The 18,882-nt window shown below is 37.5% G+C and overlaps 1 protein-coding gene across 2 annotated transcripts; it reads right to left on the bottom strand.

Annotated features, from left to right (window-relative positions):
- Nucleotides 1-702: 702 nt before the first annotated feature.
- foxk1 (forkhead box K1) lies at nucleotides 703-18,096 on the bottom strand. Of its 2 annotated transcripts, none has more exons than XM_058770254.1 (9): nucleotides 17,028-18,096; nucleotides 13,823-14,020; nucleotides 9,596-9,752; nucleotides 9,365-9,511; nucleotides 9,085-9,278; nucleotides 4,242-4,408; nucleotides 2,146-2,403; nucleotides 1,831-2,049; nucleotides 703-1,666 (listed from the first exon to the last, which is right to left on the bottom strand). In XM_058770254.1, exons 1-9 carry the CDS (start codon nucleotides 17,432-17,434, stop codon nucleotides 1,467-1,469), a joined length of 1,947 nt encoding a protein of 648 aa, XP_058626237.1. In that variant the 5' UTR covers nucleotides 17,435-18,096; the 3' UTR covers nucleotides 703-1,466. The 2 variants fall into 2 exon arrangements, with proteins under 2 accessions (XP_058626237.1, XP_058626238.1); XM_058770255.1 differs by having other exon boundaries at nucleotides 1,831-2,025; nucleotides 17,028-18,095.
- Between the last annotated feature and the right edge of the window lie 786 nt (nucleotides 18,097-18,882).

Below are 18,882 nucleotides of genomic sequence, written 5' to 3'. Positions count from 1 at the left end.
ATTTGGTCTGTTAAAGTTTCCATTTCTACTACAGAATCAACACTGTACGGCTGTCACTGTACGACTACACTAGCATACAAAGAAGATATCGGCAGCTCACGTAAAGCTACTTTACTCCACATCTGTGGTGTGTATAGTTTGCAACATACAAAGCGGTTACTGAATCCTGTTAGTGATTGTCTTGAAAACACATTTGAATAATTCTAACAATATATATTTACTCTTCTCTTAGTAAAAACTAGAAAGTCTCATTAAAGGCTGACTTTGTGTATATTACTAAAAAATAAGTTTCTTGAACTCTCAGAAAAAATACTGAACATTCATTTAGTGGCTTCTGTGATTATTAAGTGATCACAGAAAGTCAGTGAAGAAACAGCCCCTGCAACAATCAATATGAACAGTTACATTCCTAGGTCTGGAAAAGCATTTGGTTGACATCAGATACATCAGCAACATATCGTGTGCTTGCATTCATCCGCTGATGCAATCGGGATTATGTTGCTTAAGGTATTTAGGGAACAGAATTTTGGCCAAGTGCTTTTTAAGGGTGATGGACAGATACGACTTAAATACGGTGAACTTTTGCTTTTTAACCACAAAACATCAAAAATGTATCTACAAACACATTCTAAAGGTTTAATATATTGTTTAGTTCAAAAGTGGGTGCCATGAGTCATAACAAATAAACAAACGGTACTTACATTCATCGAGTTCTTTTTAATTTTTGCGCTAAACATAGACCAGTTAAGAAATTAGCATTTCTCTAGACATTTCTCTTTGTAGTAAGCAAGCAAGGTGAGAATCCTCCACAGAAAAATATATTGTACACTATAATAATGTAGGTTAAAGGACTCCAGCTAGAAAAGGCCTCTATTATATCTACTCATTTCTGCTTTGAGTTGTAACAATCTTGTTTCATTAAAGATAGCCTTTTTTCTTTTAAACAGAGAGATAAATAAATCCTCACAAAGGCCGCACAGGTAACTGCAGTGACACACAGCTTCCTGTGACCCTTTTTATATACTGCTTCAATTCAGAGACACTCTTGGTCTCAGACTGTAATAGCTGCATAGGTATTGGTCCCACCCCATCCCGAAAAGAAGAACTCTCTCAGCTGTACCTTGTGAGGAACTACCTGGGCGCACATGCCTAGCTGGTGTCTTTAAGCACATGTACCTCTCTTCATACTTCTTTCAAACATTCTTACGAGATTAAAAACCCCTACAAAATTAAAACTGTGTCAGCATTGAATTTTAATGCTGCCAGATGTAGCTCAATGAATTTACCCCCATGAAACAACAACCTCTTCTTACAAAGACATTCCATCAGTCACCCATGTCGGGCGTTTACAAAACTTTTAAGTTCTTGTTTTAAAGAAAACCAAACACGTTTCCCTCAATATGTTTAACGATATTGCGAGATGTGCTTTAAAGATCGGTCGTCGGCTCACTCGCTCACTCACTCGTTCATTCGCTGGCCTCTTGATTCATTGCAACAATTACAGGTTGAGGGACTGGAGCAACACTGTCCTCCTCCATTTTGGACCGTTTGGGTTCGGGCTCGTCGATGCTGGACTGGTCGATTTCCATGCCGGAGGGCCTGTTGACCAGCACAGGTGGGGATGTTGAAGCTTGCGCAGCCAAGATCTGCAGAGGATTGGTAAAAGCTGAGGGAAAAGAGATGACAACACAAAGAAATTTGTTACAGGTCGACGAGCAGTAATAGAGAAATTTAAAGTCTAGTTTAAAACTACACTGTACTCTTTTTATTCATGTTGGTTTTGCATTCAAAATTTTAAAATTTACAGGCTTCAGAACAATGCACACATACCGTAAGTACTGGCTGGTATACTGGTGACAGGAAGGGCATGTTTGCCATTCTGAGCAATGGTCTGCACAGGAAGCTGGTGCATGGCACTCTGCTGGACAACAGTGTAGCTCTGCTGCCCTCTATTGGCCGAGCTAATGTGACTCCCTACAGCCTGAATAACTCTACTGCCAACCACAGGCATCTCCTCCACTGCACCTACACAGACCATAGACGGAAAGACTGTTCACAGAGAGTGCACATTTTAAAAATTGGATATACATGTAGATTTTGTAAAAAACGTTCTGCAATAAAACAAGAGGAAATGGGTTGTTGTACCTCTTTGATCTCCAGGTCCCTCTCCAGAGCTTGATGAGGTGGTGTTAGCTAGGATATAGCCATTGGGGGAGCTGGTTGAGGTGGTCAGTACACGAACCATGGTGACAGCTGGCGCCTGCTGCACCACATGGATGGCCTGACCAGAGGCCTGGGAGGAGCTAATGATGGAGGCCGGCATGTAAGCCACAGGCTTGGGTATCGCGGCTGAGGACTGAGATGGCACGGCCATGATTACAGGCTGAGCACTCACTGGAGAGCCTGAGAGACAAAAAGAATTATAGAGAGTCTGAGAAAATATATTTAGTGCTCGAGAAGTGAATCTGAATTAATAGCTTGCCAAGAAGGCATAGATAGAAAAAGTAGTTAGCTACACTATAAGTTATAACAAACAAACAAAAAAAAAACTAATAAAAATAAAATAAAAACAAAACAAAACAAAACAAAACATATGAAACCAAAACAAAAGAGGCATAAAATTACATTGATAACATTAATACATTATTCAAATTCAACAAACAAGCAAACAAACAAAAATCACCTGTGTATGATAATAAAAACATGAACTCAAAACAGTTCATAATTAATAGAAGATTATACAACTACTATAAGTATATCCAATCTTAAACCGATACTAACAGTACATTCACATTAAGCGGTATACACTATATATCTCATCTGCTTAAATGTCAACTGCTAAATTATTGCCCAGTGATACATTAATATTGGATTTTATTACCTGCATACATACAGTATACTCACGTACAGCAATACATAGTGTACATCAAATCTCAACCCTGTAACTGTAGCTATTTAAAATTCAATTCATTTCAAGTTTATTTGTATGGCGCTTTTCGAGATACAAATCGCTGCAAAGCAGCTTTACAGAAAATTTGAAGTTTCTACATTATATTTAGGAGTAGGTTATTAGTGGTGACTATGGAAGAAATGTACAGTGAAGATCATGCAGTTAGTTACAAATTACATGTAATCAAACAGACGGTGAACACTATTAACTGCAACGATTATATGTTGGATATATATTCAACCTTCTCAACATACAGTACACTTATGTAAAGCGATATATACTATTGGTGCATTCAAGTCATGTCGGATAGATCTTAATTTATGAAAGTAAACCAAGTCGTTGTTACGAGTGGGATACTCAATTTTCTTTAAGCCCTGAGTTTCCGAGTTGGGGGCGTGTCAGTGAGAAAACGTGTCGGATGCAATGGACGCAGCCAAAGATTATAGATATGCAGCGTCTGTACTGACGGTACATTTGTTGAATATTTATTTTTTGCAATGTCAAATAATATTTTGTATATGTAACTTACAGTTTTATATTATAGTATAATTGCCATTGAACATAATGATACAGTTTACATCACATTCTTTATTCATCATTTTGCAGATGTAACATTAGTTTAAAAAAATCGTTGAATTTTATGTAGAAAAGTCAATTTGCCGTACTGTTCCGACCAAAGTAACTTGAACGCACCTGACGTTGTTATTACGACTTGTCAACTAATAAGTACGAATGTCCCAGGAGGACTTGAATGCAGCATGTCACAAATCCTTTTTATTAATTTTTTTTCTTCATTGCAAAATGTAACTATATAATGACCCAGCTCTTTATACAAAGTTGGATATATAAGTATGTCCAACTTTATGCACATACATTTAGTATACTCACGTAGGGCGAAATATACTAATACTACTATATAAATCAGAAATGCTTGATGTTTATATAATTTGCTAAACCATTAAGACAATCATATAAACACAACGTACAAACATTAACATCATGATTTTGTGTAAAGCTTCTTTTAAATGATATGTATTGTGAAAAGTGCTAAACAAATTTGACTTGAAATTTTGTCAAGCTAAAAAAAAAAAATCCTACAAAAATACTTTTTTAAATAGGAAAAGCTCCACTATTTTGACAACAGCTGAGCTACTATCACACTACTGGGAAAATGTAGGTAAGTTAGTATTGCTTCTATTTGGAGACTTTACATCCAAACACTGCTAGTCACGCACACTGCTGTGCAGTTAGTCAGTCAGTACTGCAGTGCTATGAAAGGAAACACGCTCACCTGGTGCACTCTGGGAGTATCGGTACTCGGGCACAGAAGCAAGCTTAGAACCAAAGTCATGCTCATGAGACACTGGTGATCCTTCCCGTGACAGACACTCGGGGGTCTGGAGGCCACTCGAGTGTGGAGAGAGGAGGCCGGAGTGGGTGGGAGATGCTGGAGCGCTCCTGAAACCAACACAATGATGTGTCAGTCATATGCCACACAGAAACTCTCATAGAACACTGTGAATGCTACACATACATGTTCAGATGTTACTCGCCAAGCAGGGTCCAAAAATAACTTCTTGCCTCACCTGCCTAAGTTGAACAATTTGAACGGGAACATTTTCCAACATAAAAGCTTTCAAAACACTGATCTTTTTGTTTGAGCCTAGCAAATAATGAATCCTGTTTGGAACCAACCATTTTTGACACCACTTTGTGTGCTGCCTTGTGAGGTGCAGAAATTGGACACTTTTTTTTTTAAATGTAAAATTACAACCTCTAAATAGGAGGCACCTCACTAGCCAACTCGATTTTGGATGGAGGTGTCTTATATAACGTATTGACTAATGTTAATCTGTACAATTTGAAATGTTAAACTTAGCATAATTACATCAAATAATATATATATATATATATATATATATATATATATATATATATATATATATATATATATATATATATATATATTATATAAGTGTAATATATAACACTTGTAGCAGTGTGATATGGTTGTATATCGGCACAGCTGTGATTTGGCCATAGGTAATCACAGCATGCCGATATACAGCCATATCACACTGCTACTCGTGTGATATTGCGTTTATACAACAGTTCAACAGCAAGAGTGTGTAAATACATAAACAACAACGGAGTGTCTTTAAAAACCCTCTTTTGTGCAGAACTACTTCCTTCCTACTGGATTCAAATCTCAAGTTGACAGTTTAACAGCTGAGCCCAAGCCTCCATTACTAGAAAATGTCACTTTAGAACTAGTAGCCAAAGACTGCCCTTTAGATTTACCCAAAACAAATTATATATTATATTTAACCACTATAGAGACATCAGAGCCAGCAGCAAATTACAGAAGATCTGGCCGAGGTAAAGCTGCTCTAGGCGGGTTTATGAGCGCTGAATGGCCGCTGACGCCCTGGAGCTCACGTCTCATGAAAACGTAAAGGCAAATTTTCCGAGTGCTCACATTCTCCCTCTTGCTCGCCGTCATCCTTAACGGTTCTGTCTAATACGGATAGAAGAAGTCTGTCTAATAATCAGATAGAACTGTTAAACAAAGGGATTAAAATGTATACAAAAAATATTATAACAATTGCTATCATATTATTAGTAATAGAAAGGCAAACATTATAATACTTTCTCTTGCTGTCAGCATTTAGCAAATATGCATTTAAATCATTTAAACAAATCTTTGAATGTCAAATGAACATTTAATTTCACAAACCTTGCAAACTTAGTTGAATCCAGCTGTGATTTCAAATGATTTCAAATTTCTTAAATATTAATTAAAATAAATAAAATTATATAGGCTTTATATCAGCCATCCACCATGACTCTCACTGTGAGAAATACTGCAAACGGAGTGATACAAACGGTGAAACGGTTCTGTTATCACTACAATATCACACTCCTATCAGCCAAACAGATTCGAGGACCGGAAAGAACTGTGGTATAAATATATATACACATATATATAAACACACACTGCTGTCCTGTTTAATATTTTTGTATTATTTTACATTATTATCAGGATGATTGGGAACAGAAATCTTTAACATTAAAAAATGTCTTTATTACTGTCACCTTTGACCAATTTGATGTGTCTTTAGCCTGATTCGGACAGTAATTGTTTCTCATATGGACGTCGGTAAAAATAAACTTACGTATCACCTCAGTGATAAAACTCATGGATTCGGACGGTGATTTATTTACAGTGGAGGAGCGAGTTCTGTGATCCTACGAACCTGGGAACGCGCTGGGCCAGTCACATGATTGTCTGCTGTAAATAAAATGTAAAAAAATACAATTCTGTTGCATACCTGCTGCTGCCATTATAAAGACCCATTTCGAATGTTTACGTGCTTTTCATCTCTTTCTGCTCCCAGTCGCTGTGGTGGAGCAGTTATGAAGTATCTTTCTTTTAAATACTTTCCAGCATTTCAGAAATAAATATTTATGCAAATTACACCGAAGTACAACAGTTACTGTACTGTGTTTGGGAGTGCTCATAAAGGGTTTAAACACTGAATTTTGAATCAATTTCTTCTTGTAAACTCAGAGATGTGGATTCGGACGGCAATTAAATTACCACACGACCTTGGTGTTTGTCAAAAAAAAACCAGCAGGTAATTAGGCCGGGGAATTTTACAGGGGTGGTGAGAGATAAACACCGACATTCTGGATTCAGACGGCAATTAAATCACTGACTACCCCCTGTAAATGGTGAGAATCACTTACGTCTCCATGAGAAACAATTGCCATCCGAATAGGGCTTTTGTTGAACAAAAGTATCAATCGCTTGACACCGATACGGTTTTCTTGACACTGATATAGTTTTCTTGACATTGATACAAAGTTAGTTGATCCTAAGATAAGTTAATTATTAATCTGTGAATGCCTTGGAGGATCCATCAGCCAGTCTCTTGGTAAAGTGGTGGCTCTTACTAAAATACTAGGGATGCACCGAAATGAAAATTCTTGGCCAAAGCCAAACAACATGAAACACTGGGCCGAAGGCCGAATACGTTTTTTGTTGTTGTTGCATTTTTCCCCCATATATTTTGCCAATTATTTTCACCACTGCCTAAATTAAATATCCAAAATGTGCTTTTTACTAGGGATGCTTCGATACAAAAATATCTTCTTTGGCCATATTAGCCCACTCAATAGCATTAACACAGGCTTTACTCCTTTCAAACTTTTATCTGGAATGTCACCGTTTCTGTCACTGCAACTTCCCGATCAGGCAAAAATCACACACAAATTAAATCGTCTGCCTGATGAAAAATGTATTTTATCCACCTGCAAATAATCAGAATGCATTTTTTTATTATCTGACCCGCGGATTATCCGCATCGCCCGTGGATAAACCGTGATCGAACTACTCCGTTTTGTTCTTTCAGTAGTTTAAATGTTTCTAGTTATTTTTCCTCTTCAGTCTTATTGGACAGTATTAAACCTTATGAGTTACATTAGACTTCTCCATGTTGGAGTTTAAATGTTTCTATTTATTTTGTCCTCACTCTAACATACATAACATGGATAATAATCTGGCTTGAATACTCAAGAGTAGGTTATAGATAGATAAATATAGATAGAAATAAAAATAACTTTATTTGCAGTATTGTTGTTTTCTGCTGTGCTTTAGTGAAAGTAATCTATCATTTTTTGCTGCTCACCGTGTTTCTGTTGTTGGAATAACCACGTCATCGCAGCTCTTAAACTTGGTGCCGGCGCGCGTCCAGAGAGAGAGAGAAACGGCACGGTTGAATAAAGCGCATTAAATGAATATTTAAATGTTCACTGTATAAGGAATAATTTTTGTGATTATTTATATAACATTATTACATATGTTATATAAAGCTTGAAGCATCAGAATCGGCATCAGTATCGGCCGATCACCATGACAAGAATTCGGTACTCGGTATCGGCTGCAAAAATCCTGATCGGAGCATCCCTACTTTTTACGGTTTTGTCTAGCTTTTCAAAGAAAAAATCAATTACAAAACAACTATTTAAAAATGCTTACTTAACACTGAACATTTTTTACCATTCTAGCAGACACTATACCAACAAAGCACAATTTAACATTAAGTTAGTAAAATAATATTTTTTGGCCATTATTGAGACCCCCGTTTTGAATCAGTAATGTATTTTTTACTGTACAAATAACGCAGCCTTGCTGTGCAGAAAATATATATTTTTAAAACATTAGAAATTATTACAGATACCAATTTGAACACTATGTGCGAGTGTCAAATGTATTAACAGAGTGGTCATAATTATTATCATTGTTATTGTCTTACTTTTCTTATTTTATTGTAAAAATGCATAAAAATGTTACTGAGCAACTAACGAGTAACACTGTTTCAGCGCAGATTTGGACTTTGAACCCTGGCTAACAAGCAGATCGTGCCGCGAGCTTGTGCAGCACTGTTTGAATACATGCAATTCTTGCGTGTATTTGAAAACATAACTTTCTGCAGCGTATTTACTAATCGTTTGAGGCCATTTCACTATTTCAATCATCATAAAGTAACAAGAAACAACCACTCCTTCCTATTCTCATCAGAGACATGAGATGCAGCGCTAAGCAGTCTCTGGCTGTCGGTGCTTGTAATGATTTTTGCGTCTTTCTCGGACACTTTTAAATGCTTTCACACTGCCGACATGTTTGCTGCATTAGCACGCGTCACATCATTGTTCGGTACAATTTATTCGGTCTTTTAACTTATTCGGTATAATTTCAGTTGCCGAACATTCGGTGCATCTCAATAAATGACTAAAACACTGCAGTTTTCAATGTTTAAATTATGCATTACAGGCAGTTAATTTTGGACCCAAGTTTAATGCAAGATTATACAGAGTGTTAAAAGCAGAGAGCATAAGGATGGGTGTGACTGATGCTGCTTTACCAAATGACTCCTTAACAAATAAATGAAACGGATTAAATACAAAGAGGTGACAGACTTACTTTGTTCTGCCCAGTGAAGAAACAGACAGAAGGGGAATAAAAAGGGAAACAGAATAGGCTAAGCAGGCTTCTATTACATCAGAAAGTGTGAGTGTTATAAGGGGACGACGGGTGCGTGCAGGGTTAGCGGGGGTCTGAGACATCTCACCTTGAGGACAACGGGCCGAACGGTGTGCGGAAACAGGACACTCCTCTCTGCCGGCGCTTTCTGAAGGCCTGCTCCACCAACTTGGACTCTGATGAGGGGTCCACACGCCAGAATGAACCTTTGCCTGGCTCTTCCTGTGAGCGCGGCACTTTAATAAAGTAGCGGTTCAGAGATAGGTTGTGTCTAATGGAGTTCTGGAGCGAAATGAGATTAAGAAAATGCAAATTAGCACACAAACATGACAGATCAACTAACAACAATTTTTAGCAAATAAACTGACCTGCCAGCCTTTGTCGGCCGTCCTGTAGTAGGGATAATGCTTGGTGATGTGAGCGTAGATGCCACTTAGTGTTAGCTGTCTGTCCGGTGCAGACGAGATGGCCTGGACTATCAACTGAGCATACGAGTATGGAGGTTTGGACTCATCCTGAAGGAATAGCGGACAGTGAATCTTGGGAACAAACGCACTGATATTGACACTGACATGCATTAAGATGCTGGAGGCTCTTACCTTAGGACTATCGCCTCCTGTGGCTTCAGTGCGCTGTTCTGACACAGCTTTGGCTGCGTACTCTGCTGCCAGTTGGAGATCTGAGGTGATGTTGCGCCCGTAGCGGTATCCTGAGGAACCTGCACCCCGAGGGCTCGCTGGGCAGGAATTGGGAACACTGGGTGGAGAAAATATGGACATAAAGGTGTGAAAACATGATCTATAACAGTCCAAGAAGACTGCATCAGATAATTAAGGAATATGCCTGTTTATTATTATATTACAATTAAATGTTAAGTCTTAAAAGCAATCTTTAGTGCTCACCAAGGTTGCATTTATTTGATAAAAAAAACCCCAGCAAAAACCGCAATATATATTTAATAGTGTATATTTTATATATTTTAAAGTGTAATTTATTCCTGTGATGCAAAGTTGAAATTTCAGCATCACTACTCCAGTGTCACACGAATCGACACGATCCTTCAGTAATCATTCTGATATGCTGATTTGCTGCTCAAGAAACATCTCTCATTATTATTAATTTTGAAAACAGTTGTGTTGCTTAAGATTTTTGCGAAAACCATGATACTTTCCTCAGGATCCTTTGATGAATATAAAGTTCAAACTAAATAGCATTTATTTGACTTGGAAGTCTTTTGTAACATTATAAATGCCTTCACGGTCACTTTTGGTCAATTTAATACATTCTTGCTAAATAAAGCTATCAATTTATTTAAAAAGATTAAAAACAACAACAACAAAAAAATAAAATAAAAATTAAACTTTTGAACGATAGTGTACAACCCAAAAAAATAAAAAATACTTATGTAAACTTGTCAGAACTACCCGAGAAAGTAAACCTCGTCACTTTCACCACATCAAGCCAAAATAGTTTTTTTGAGCAAGAAAAAACATCCAATATCGACCAATAAATAGTCAATATCAACCAGAAAACTCTTAATGGTCCCAGTATACTGCGAATCTCTAGATATGATCATCCATAAAGCACTGTTTGCATAAAATAGTAACACAACACCAGAACAACCTCATGCAAAAATCCAAGCTTCAAGTTTCTGCTTTTTAACCCTCCGACTTGCTTGCCTTCTAACCCCCATTTTAAGTGTGTCAGCTTAAACATGTTTCCTGTGTGTTTTTACAAACTAAGGGACATGTTGAATTGACTGACAGCAGATTACACACACATTGAAATTAACCCACAACATCATAACCCATATTATAACCCTTGTTATGCACCAGACATGAAAAACAATGTGCCAGTAGGTGGCCCTGTGCCCTATAAACCCAACCATTCAGATAAACAAACAAAATAATTACTGAGCCATTAGCCGCAGGGTTTCCGAAATGTAATGATAATAACTCTATTATTTAGACTGATAGTGACAGAAAGACATCCTGAGCAATGCTATTTTAAGGCTGTCGTTTATTGTCAACAGCTCGGAAAGTCTCCCATAACACAGACACACCCCACCATTCCTTCACTCGCTGTGTTATTTTTTACCACTGGCTTTCTGACAGCAGGGCACAACAGAGCACTCAGATAAGGCTGTTGTGCTGCAGGCTCCATTGTGTTGCGCGGGCAGAGACAAACAGGCCTCTCTGAGTGGCCGGCCGGGGGAAGGCAATTGTGTGCATGAGGGCACAGCGGGCGGGGTGCTTTGGGTTGAAGTCCAGTCCTGAGGCAGCATTTTCACAACAGCTGAACCGAATTAAAAAAAACAACTTAAGGACAAGCAAAAAATACAGCCTGAGACTTGTACTAAAACTGAAACTTCTATCCTAAAAGAGTGTCAATTAAATGCAAAAATCAATAAATAAAATTATTCAAAAGCAAAATGTATGTCCTAGTTAAAAATAAAACCCCCAAGGAATTTCTATTGGAATTTATATAATTTATATCATAATATGGACCCCAAATTATAAAATAATAATACAATAAAATAATAATATGTCACTACCAATAATTCATTATTGGTATCAAGTCAAGAAATATTTCATGCATTTTGGGTCATTTATATTTACTGTCCAAGAGCCTTTCAGAACTGACCCAGTTTACTAGGTTTGATGTGATGAACTCATTTGAAACATGTTTTAGGTCAAAATATGCATTATGCAATGCATTTATATTAAAAGCAATAGCAAACCACGACTTTTAGTGCTACTCAAGTTCAAAACATACTGTAGTATAAACAGTGAAGGTTGTTGAAGCACAGCCATGTGATTCCAAAGGGTCATGTGCAGTAATGATTTACAGGAGACAACTATTTAACCAATTGATCATTAACCCACTTTACTAACAGAAATCTTTTCTGAATCAAAAATAATTCAACCCAACATTTAGTTTTATTGGTAACATTTTACAATAAGGTTAAAATTGTTGATATTAATCTAATACATTATGTAATATGAACTAAGAATGATTGAAAAATACTTTTTCAACATTTATTAATGCTAATTTCTATAGTATAAACCAGTGGTTCTCTAACCTGTCCTGGGGACCCCCCAACCACAGCATATTTTGTATGTCTCCCTCATTTAACACACCTGATTCAACTCATCAGCTCATTAGTACAGTCTGCAAGACTTGAAATGGGTGTGGCCTATGAGAGAGACATACAAAATGTGTGGTGACTGGGGGTCCCCAGGACAGGTTTGAGAACCACTGGTATAAACTACCGTTTAAAAGTTTGAGGTTGGTAAGATTTTTTTTTTTTTTTTTTTTAATTATTATCACTTTTATTCAACATGTTTGCATTTAATTGATCAGAAGAGACAGCAAGGATATTTACATGGTTACAAAATATTAAAATAAATGCTGTTCTTATGAATGTTATATTTATGCAAGATGCCTGAAAACATTGATAATAAGAAGAAATGTTTCTTGAGAAGCAAATCAGCATATTAGAATGATTTCTGATGGATCATGTGACACTGAAGACTGAAGTAATGATGCTGAAAATTCAGCTTTGCCGTCAGAAGAATAAATTACATTTTAAAAAATATGAACAAATACAGTTCCTTTAAGTTGTAATAATATTTCACAATATTACTGTCTGTACTATTTTTGATAAAATAAATGCAGCCTTAATGAGCATAAGCTCAGATTTACAAAACTTTGTTTTTAATTTTATGGACACTAATCTAGACTAATAAAGCTGTGGAAAAAGAAAAAAAAGTTGTTCAATGTAAGTTTATGATACTTATGCATAACTGATGTTAACCTCACTGAAGTGTTATCACCTTATCAAAATTGTATTTAAAAAAGGAAATGAGACAAATATGTGCAAAGGAGAGGCTGATATTGCTGCTTGTACTGTACATGGCAGTTGTTCAAGTAGCTCCATGTGTGTGGAATTCAAAGCTTTACACACATCTGCTGTTTGTGCAGCAGGCTGACAATCTGGGAAATGTCCCTAATCTATCACTTCACACAGACTGATAGGATACGAGAGAAAAATACTACAGTAGAAACTGCAGCTCAGTCGTGGATAACCAGTTCCAATGCTTGCAGAGCTGAATAGAAGGAAATATTCCCCCCAGTAAGGGAAGAGGAATCAGGAAGGACAGAAAGCATGTGTCTGTTTGTGTTGGGTGTAGGAGCAGTCCAAGGAGTGGGATGAGGGGGGTGTTTGGAGGCCTCGGAAAAAGGAAACTATCTGTGACTCAAAACACCAAACCACAACACTTTCTGACCGACCAATCAGAGCGCTCCAAGCTCAGCACATGCCATATATGGTATGTGCACACAGCATGCTAGCTTTGAGGGCCACACGTGGTGCAGAAGAGCGGAGAGGCCACCAGGGGCAGGCTTTTCCCACCACTATTGCATCTGACTACATATACAACGAAGCCTGACAGCTTCAAACACCCATCAAAATCAAGCATCTCCTATCGCATGCAAATTCTGATGCTTCAGCATAAATGCAGGATTGTACTTTACAAACCTATTCAAATTTGACCTTTGCTTAAATAGACATAATAATAGGACTATGCAAAACCTATTGTTTTGTTGTCCAATTATTGATAATCCTTTCAATACGGCATATACTTCTGTAGTTTTGCACAGAAAACACATTGCTGTGCTGCAAGCTTTTGCTTTTGTTTATTTTTAATTTGTTTGCATTTCAGCAACATTATGAGAACAAAATCTACTTTCAAAAAGATCTGGAAAAGAACTGGTTCTCTAATGAAACAGTTTTTCTGTGTGTGGTCGTTCGGATGAAGTCGTACCTAATAGTTCCTGTCGGTGAAGGCAGGGGACTCATCATACTTCTGAAGTCATTTTCAGGAATGCTGATTTTCAGCGGAGAGATTTGAGGGTAAAGGGGTCTCACAGGGGATACAGGAGCCTCCTCCTTCTGTGTCTCCTTGTGGTACAGCGCCGTAAACTGAATCTTTATCACCGTACTGGGAAATCGAAATGTGCACCTGTAGAGAAAAATATAGACACGTTAAGGTATAAAAGTTGATTTTATAAGATCAATGCTAAAAAAAACACTTTTTGCCCCTTAAAACTTGCAAACCAATAAACACTAACTTTTGACATACCGTTTAAAAGTTTGGAGTTGGTAAGATTTTTTAATGTTTTTTGAAAGAAGTCTCCAATACTCACATACACTGATTAACAATACCGTAAAAACTGTAATTCCAGTGATGGTAAATCTGAATTTTCAGAATCATTACTCCCGTCTTCAGTGTCACATGATCCTTCAGAAATCATTCTAATATGCCGATTTGCTTCTTAGAAACATTTCTTATTTTCAATGTTGAAAACAGTTGTGCTGCTTAGTATTTTTGTGACTTTCTTTTTTTTTCAAGATTCTTTAATGAACTGAAAGTAAAAAAAAAAAAAACAGCATTTATTTGAAAGAGAAATCTTTTGTATTATTATAAATGTCGCTTTAACTGAATTAAAGTATTAATTTCTTAGAGAAAAAAAAAAAAAAAGGATTTCTGACCATAGAACAAGGACAATGTTTTGAGACTGGTGGAAAACTACAGAGATTTTTCTTTGCATTTCCCTCACAGACTTCATTTAACATTAACAACAGCCACACTGCTCAGACATGATCTCTCTACTGCTATACTGAATACATGTCCTTGAGCCTGTAAAAAGGTTTGTATGGCATTGATAATCAAACCTTTCCTTTCCATTAAAGATGATACGTGGACAGTGAACACAAGACAAATAATCTGTGTGAAAACTCTAATTACGTAACTGTTAGGCTATGGTTCTGTTTGGGACCAACAAAATGTGAACTTTCGAGTAAAAATGAACCCTCCCTTTCACCCCTTTTCTCAGTCGGCAGTGCAGCCAGAGAGAATGATGAATTGGTGTACCGCCTCCACTGGACGTATTTACACAAGTGCTACACCAGGAAGCCACATTTAATGCTACAGCATACACACTGCAGTTGTTGTGAATGGCTGGCTTGGCATGCGCCCATTATGGGTTCAGTCTGTCCATGTTTTCACAGCAGTCTGCAGGAATACTCGCTCTGACCTCCATGACAACAAGCTCCACAGATCTATTCTGCATTGATAAGACAGATGGCACACACTGAGTCACAGTAAAAGCAATTCTGATAAGAACGAGGAAGCCAAATAGTGATTTTAATAAAATTTAAGAGTCACAAAGAGCTGAACTCTAGTCACAACAATACTGTTCAGCACAACTATGCAGAGATCAGTCTGATCTAGTTAACTAGTTTATCCACTTCTCAATCATTAGTGTTTATATTTGAGGCTAAACTGTCAATGGCATGAGAACTGCTTTCATACTGATTATTAACTCTACAGATTACTGATAATGAAACTGTTTACTTGTGGTATACTTTATCAAAAACACCTAATTTAGTAGGATTATCAACTACTCACAGATTGGTTTTACAAAGGTGATTGTTACTAAGATAATCATAACTATACTGCTAAACTTATAACTTAGTGTAAGCAGAACAGCAACTAAAACATGGGAAGAGTAATGTGAAAAAAAGGACATTGTCTTTAAATACAAATTTATATTTTAAATGCAAGATTTCACCTTTTTTTTTTTTTTTTACTGTTTGTTTAATTAAATTTGAATTTTAAATCAAATTCCAAATATGTTTTAAATACAAATTCAAATAATTTGAAAGGAAAAAAAAGATACTTTGAAAACTCAAACTTGAAAATAGTTAAAAACCAGTTTCAAATTCCAAAAACTTGAAATTACAGAAATGAATTGAAATGAACAAAATTACACTTTATACTGACAACTGTAATGATTGTTTACAGTTCAAAACAATCTAAACAAAAATAAGACTGCATGAGGACTGTGTACAAACAATGCCATATTACTACTCAAACATAGTTGTTCGAAATGCTTCATTATAGCATTACTAGGTCTTCCCCTCTTTTCTTTGTCTGCAGAAGATCATAAAGCGGTTACTACTGATGTGTCATAAATGTGTCCTGTATCTCACATCTGCCCACAAAATCATGCGGTGGATCCAGTCTCTGTCGTGCACACAGTTCCTGTGGTCGTAATGTGAAACGTTTAACTTTTCATGTTTGTATTTTAACCCGTCTTGAGTGCCAACCTCACCAAAACAAATACTCAGGGGTCAGTAAATTTATAATATATAGAAAATCCTGATCCATTGACTGAACCAGATCCAGGGCCTAAAGGGATACTTGAGCCAAAAATGTGTTATTCTTTACACACCCTCATGTTATTCCAAACTTGCATTTCTTCAATGGAACACAACAGGATTTAGACAGAACTGACAGCCTTGGTCAACATTTCCTGAGAAAAAAAAACTGTAGAAATACACCGAAGAAATAAAGTCATATAAGTTTGGAACATGAGGGTGAAGAAATGATGCCAGAATTGTAATTTTGGGTGAACTATCCCTTTAACTGACTGAATTACACTCTTAAAAATAAAGGTTCCAATGGGGTGTTTGTGTAGTGATGCCATAGAAGAACCATTTGTGGTTCCCCAAAGAACCTTTCAGTGAACAGTTCCTAAAAGAACCATTTTGAAAAACATTTTACAAATCTAAAGAACCTTTTCTGCATTTGAAAGGTTCCATGGATATTTAAGGTTCTCCACTTCCATTGATGCCAATTTAGAACCTTTATATTTAAGAGCATACTACACTCACAGTAGCAGATTAATACTGTCAGATTATCCCGAGCCAAAACAATTTTGTAGCCATTGCATTTTTTTCTCTCTAAATAAATGCATAAAATAATTTGTACGTTACATCATAAACGGCAAGTACCCTGAAGTCGGTTTCTGACAGTTCTCGTATTCTCTAGCATGTAGTTTAGTCGGATTACGCAGGAGCTGCATTAAGCAGGTTAAATTAATCTCTTGTATGTGTAGTGCATTCGCTCTCCATCTGGCCACAGAAGCTAATGTAAGGAAACAGATCTCATTTTAGTAACTTACTCCCTCGGCAGGAGAAGTGGAGGTGCGCCTCTCCTCTGGAAAACGCCATCGACAAACACACCGTTCTTGCCGAGACAGCGCAGGTAGAAATGAGGCTCCTCGAAGCTGATCTGCAGATGTCTCCTGGATATGAAGCTCGAGTGGCCCATGTTGACATCCACGGAGCCGTGCGACGAATTCCGCCCCACGGTGACCGTCCTCTGGCGCATGGCGAACTCGAAGTCCCTGCCTTCCAGGCGAGCGAGGGCCTGCGACGGAGGGGAGAGGGACATGGATGGTGTGATTACGGGCGAAGTCGAGGAGGAAAGCGTGTACATCGGCGGGATAGAAACAGCCACCGGGCTACAAGGCGCAGATTTGAGCGCCAGTAGGGCTCTCGCTCCGGTATCATCCCCTAAATCAGCCATTTTGTTGAAAAACACAGAGGGGATTGCAAGCGCAACGGCTATGTGTTGGCAGGGTTCACCGTGTTGCTGTTGGTGGTGGTAGTCAAAACATGGAGATGGCGCGTGGAAAACACGTCACGGATTAACGGACCGGAGCGGGGCGTGATTTGAATCTTTGTTTACCTTTCATTAGTTCTGAAACCGTTGGCGGAGAATAGTGCGATATCGTTTAGAGTCCGTCGGAGATGTTTATTTTCCCCCCGGCTATTTTGGCAGGGCTTACTCTAAGCTCTCCGGCAAATTAAAGGTTAATATTGTTTCAGTTCCTGGAACCGGACGACACGTGCGTTACATGTGGCAATAAAAAAGAAGTGCATTTGATGTCGAATGCACGCGTGCTTGCTCGGACTGTAACTAAATCCAGGTGAACTTTGATGAGTGGTGTTTCTCGGTCGGTATGAAAAACATTTAGGAAGGTCAAAATAAAGTGACGTGGTCTGAGGGGTGACGTCACGGCGCACCGACCATTCTGCGCTCTTTCTGTTTATAAACAGAGAAAGAACAAGGCAGCGGCAAACCCCGGATGTCGGAGTGCCCGGATGCTGGAGTTTCACAAGGACGCGTTTAAATGAGGTTGAAACTATGCGCAGTTTCACTTGTCAACACAAGGTGTCTGTCTTCACTTGTGCATCGACAATTGTTCTCTAACCACAAAATAAAACTGAGAGAGAGAAAACTCTTCAGATTCAGCTTTCTGTTTCTTGCCTTTGAAAATGCTTAAGAATTTAAATCATTAGTTATTCATTTTAATCTATAATATAGTAACCCATTACTTTAAATTGTAATGTGTTTTTTTCTAGAGTCAAGAGGGAAACATACATTGTGCAGTTGCAGCACTAGCAAGGCCAGCATCTCACATTTCTTCACCTTCTCGCACTTTTCTGCATTTAATTCTTTTCCAACCACTTGATGCACATTTAAACTTTATTCTCTTGATGATTTTACCCTTTTATGAACTTTATAAAATCTCTTACTTACTGCATAAGGGTAAATGTACAGCTAGGGAATGTATAATTATCAGGGTATAAAGTGACCTGTAAGAATCGAGTATTCAGAGAGCCGTGTAATAAACTTTGTAATGTTTTCAGAATCTTACTGTCAGTAAGGACTTCAAATACTTGGCCTGCCGTTCTGGATTATTTTAGTGAAAGTGAAGTGGCTAAGTATGGTTTTACCAAAACCTTTAACAATACTCTTTGCTGTCTTTGTCGTTTTAATGGGATTCTTTTATGTTTTGATTAAAATCAGGTGATGGTTTGTCTTGCCATCTCAGGAAAGGATGTAATCAAAAATAATGACTTTCTAGGGCAAAATTCAGCCTGTTGGGAGTTAAGTCATCAGGAAGTGGGAAGGAAAAAAATGGTGCCTGATTTCCCAAAAATGAAACATGTCTTGCAACAAAGTTCTTG

The sequence above is a fragment of the Onychostoma macrolepis genome, chromosome 03 (genome assembly GCF_012432095.1).
Source record: "Onychostoma macrolepis isolate SWU-2019 chromosome 03, ASM1243209v1, whole genome shotgun sequence".
NCBI lineage: Eukaryota > Metazoa > Chordata > Actinopteri > Cypriniformes > Cyprinidae > Onychostoma > Onychostoma macrolepis.
This window is presented reverse-complemented; position numbering and strand designations above follow the sequence as displayed.

Coding starts and splice junctions, on each gene's coding strand:
- foxk1 (XM_058770254.1), bottom strand. CDS start 17,434: ATGGCTGATTTAGGGGATGATACCGGAGCGAGAGCCCTACTGGCGCTC. Junction 9,512..9,595: donor CAGGAGGCGATAGTCCTAAG/GTAAGAGCCTCC, acceptor CTATTCCTTCAG/GATGAGTCCAAACCTCCATA. Junction 4,409..9,084: donor TTCGGCCCGTTGTCCTCAAG/GTGAGATGTCTC, acceptor TGTTGGTTTCAG/GAGCGCTCCAGCATCTCCCA.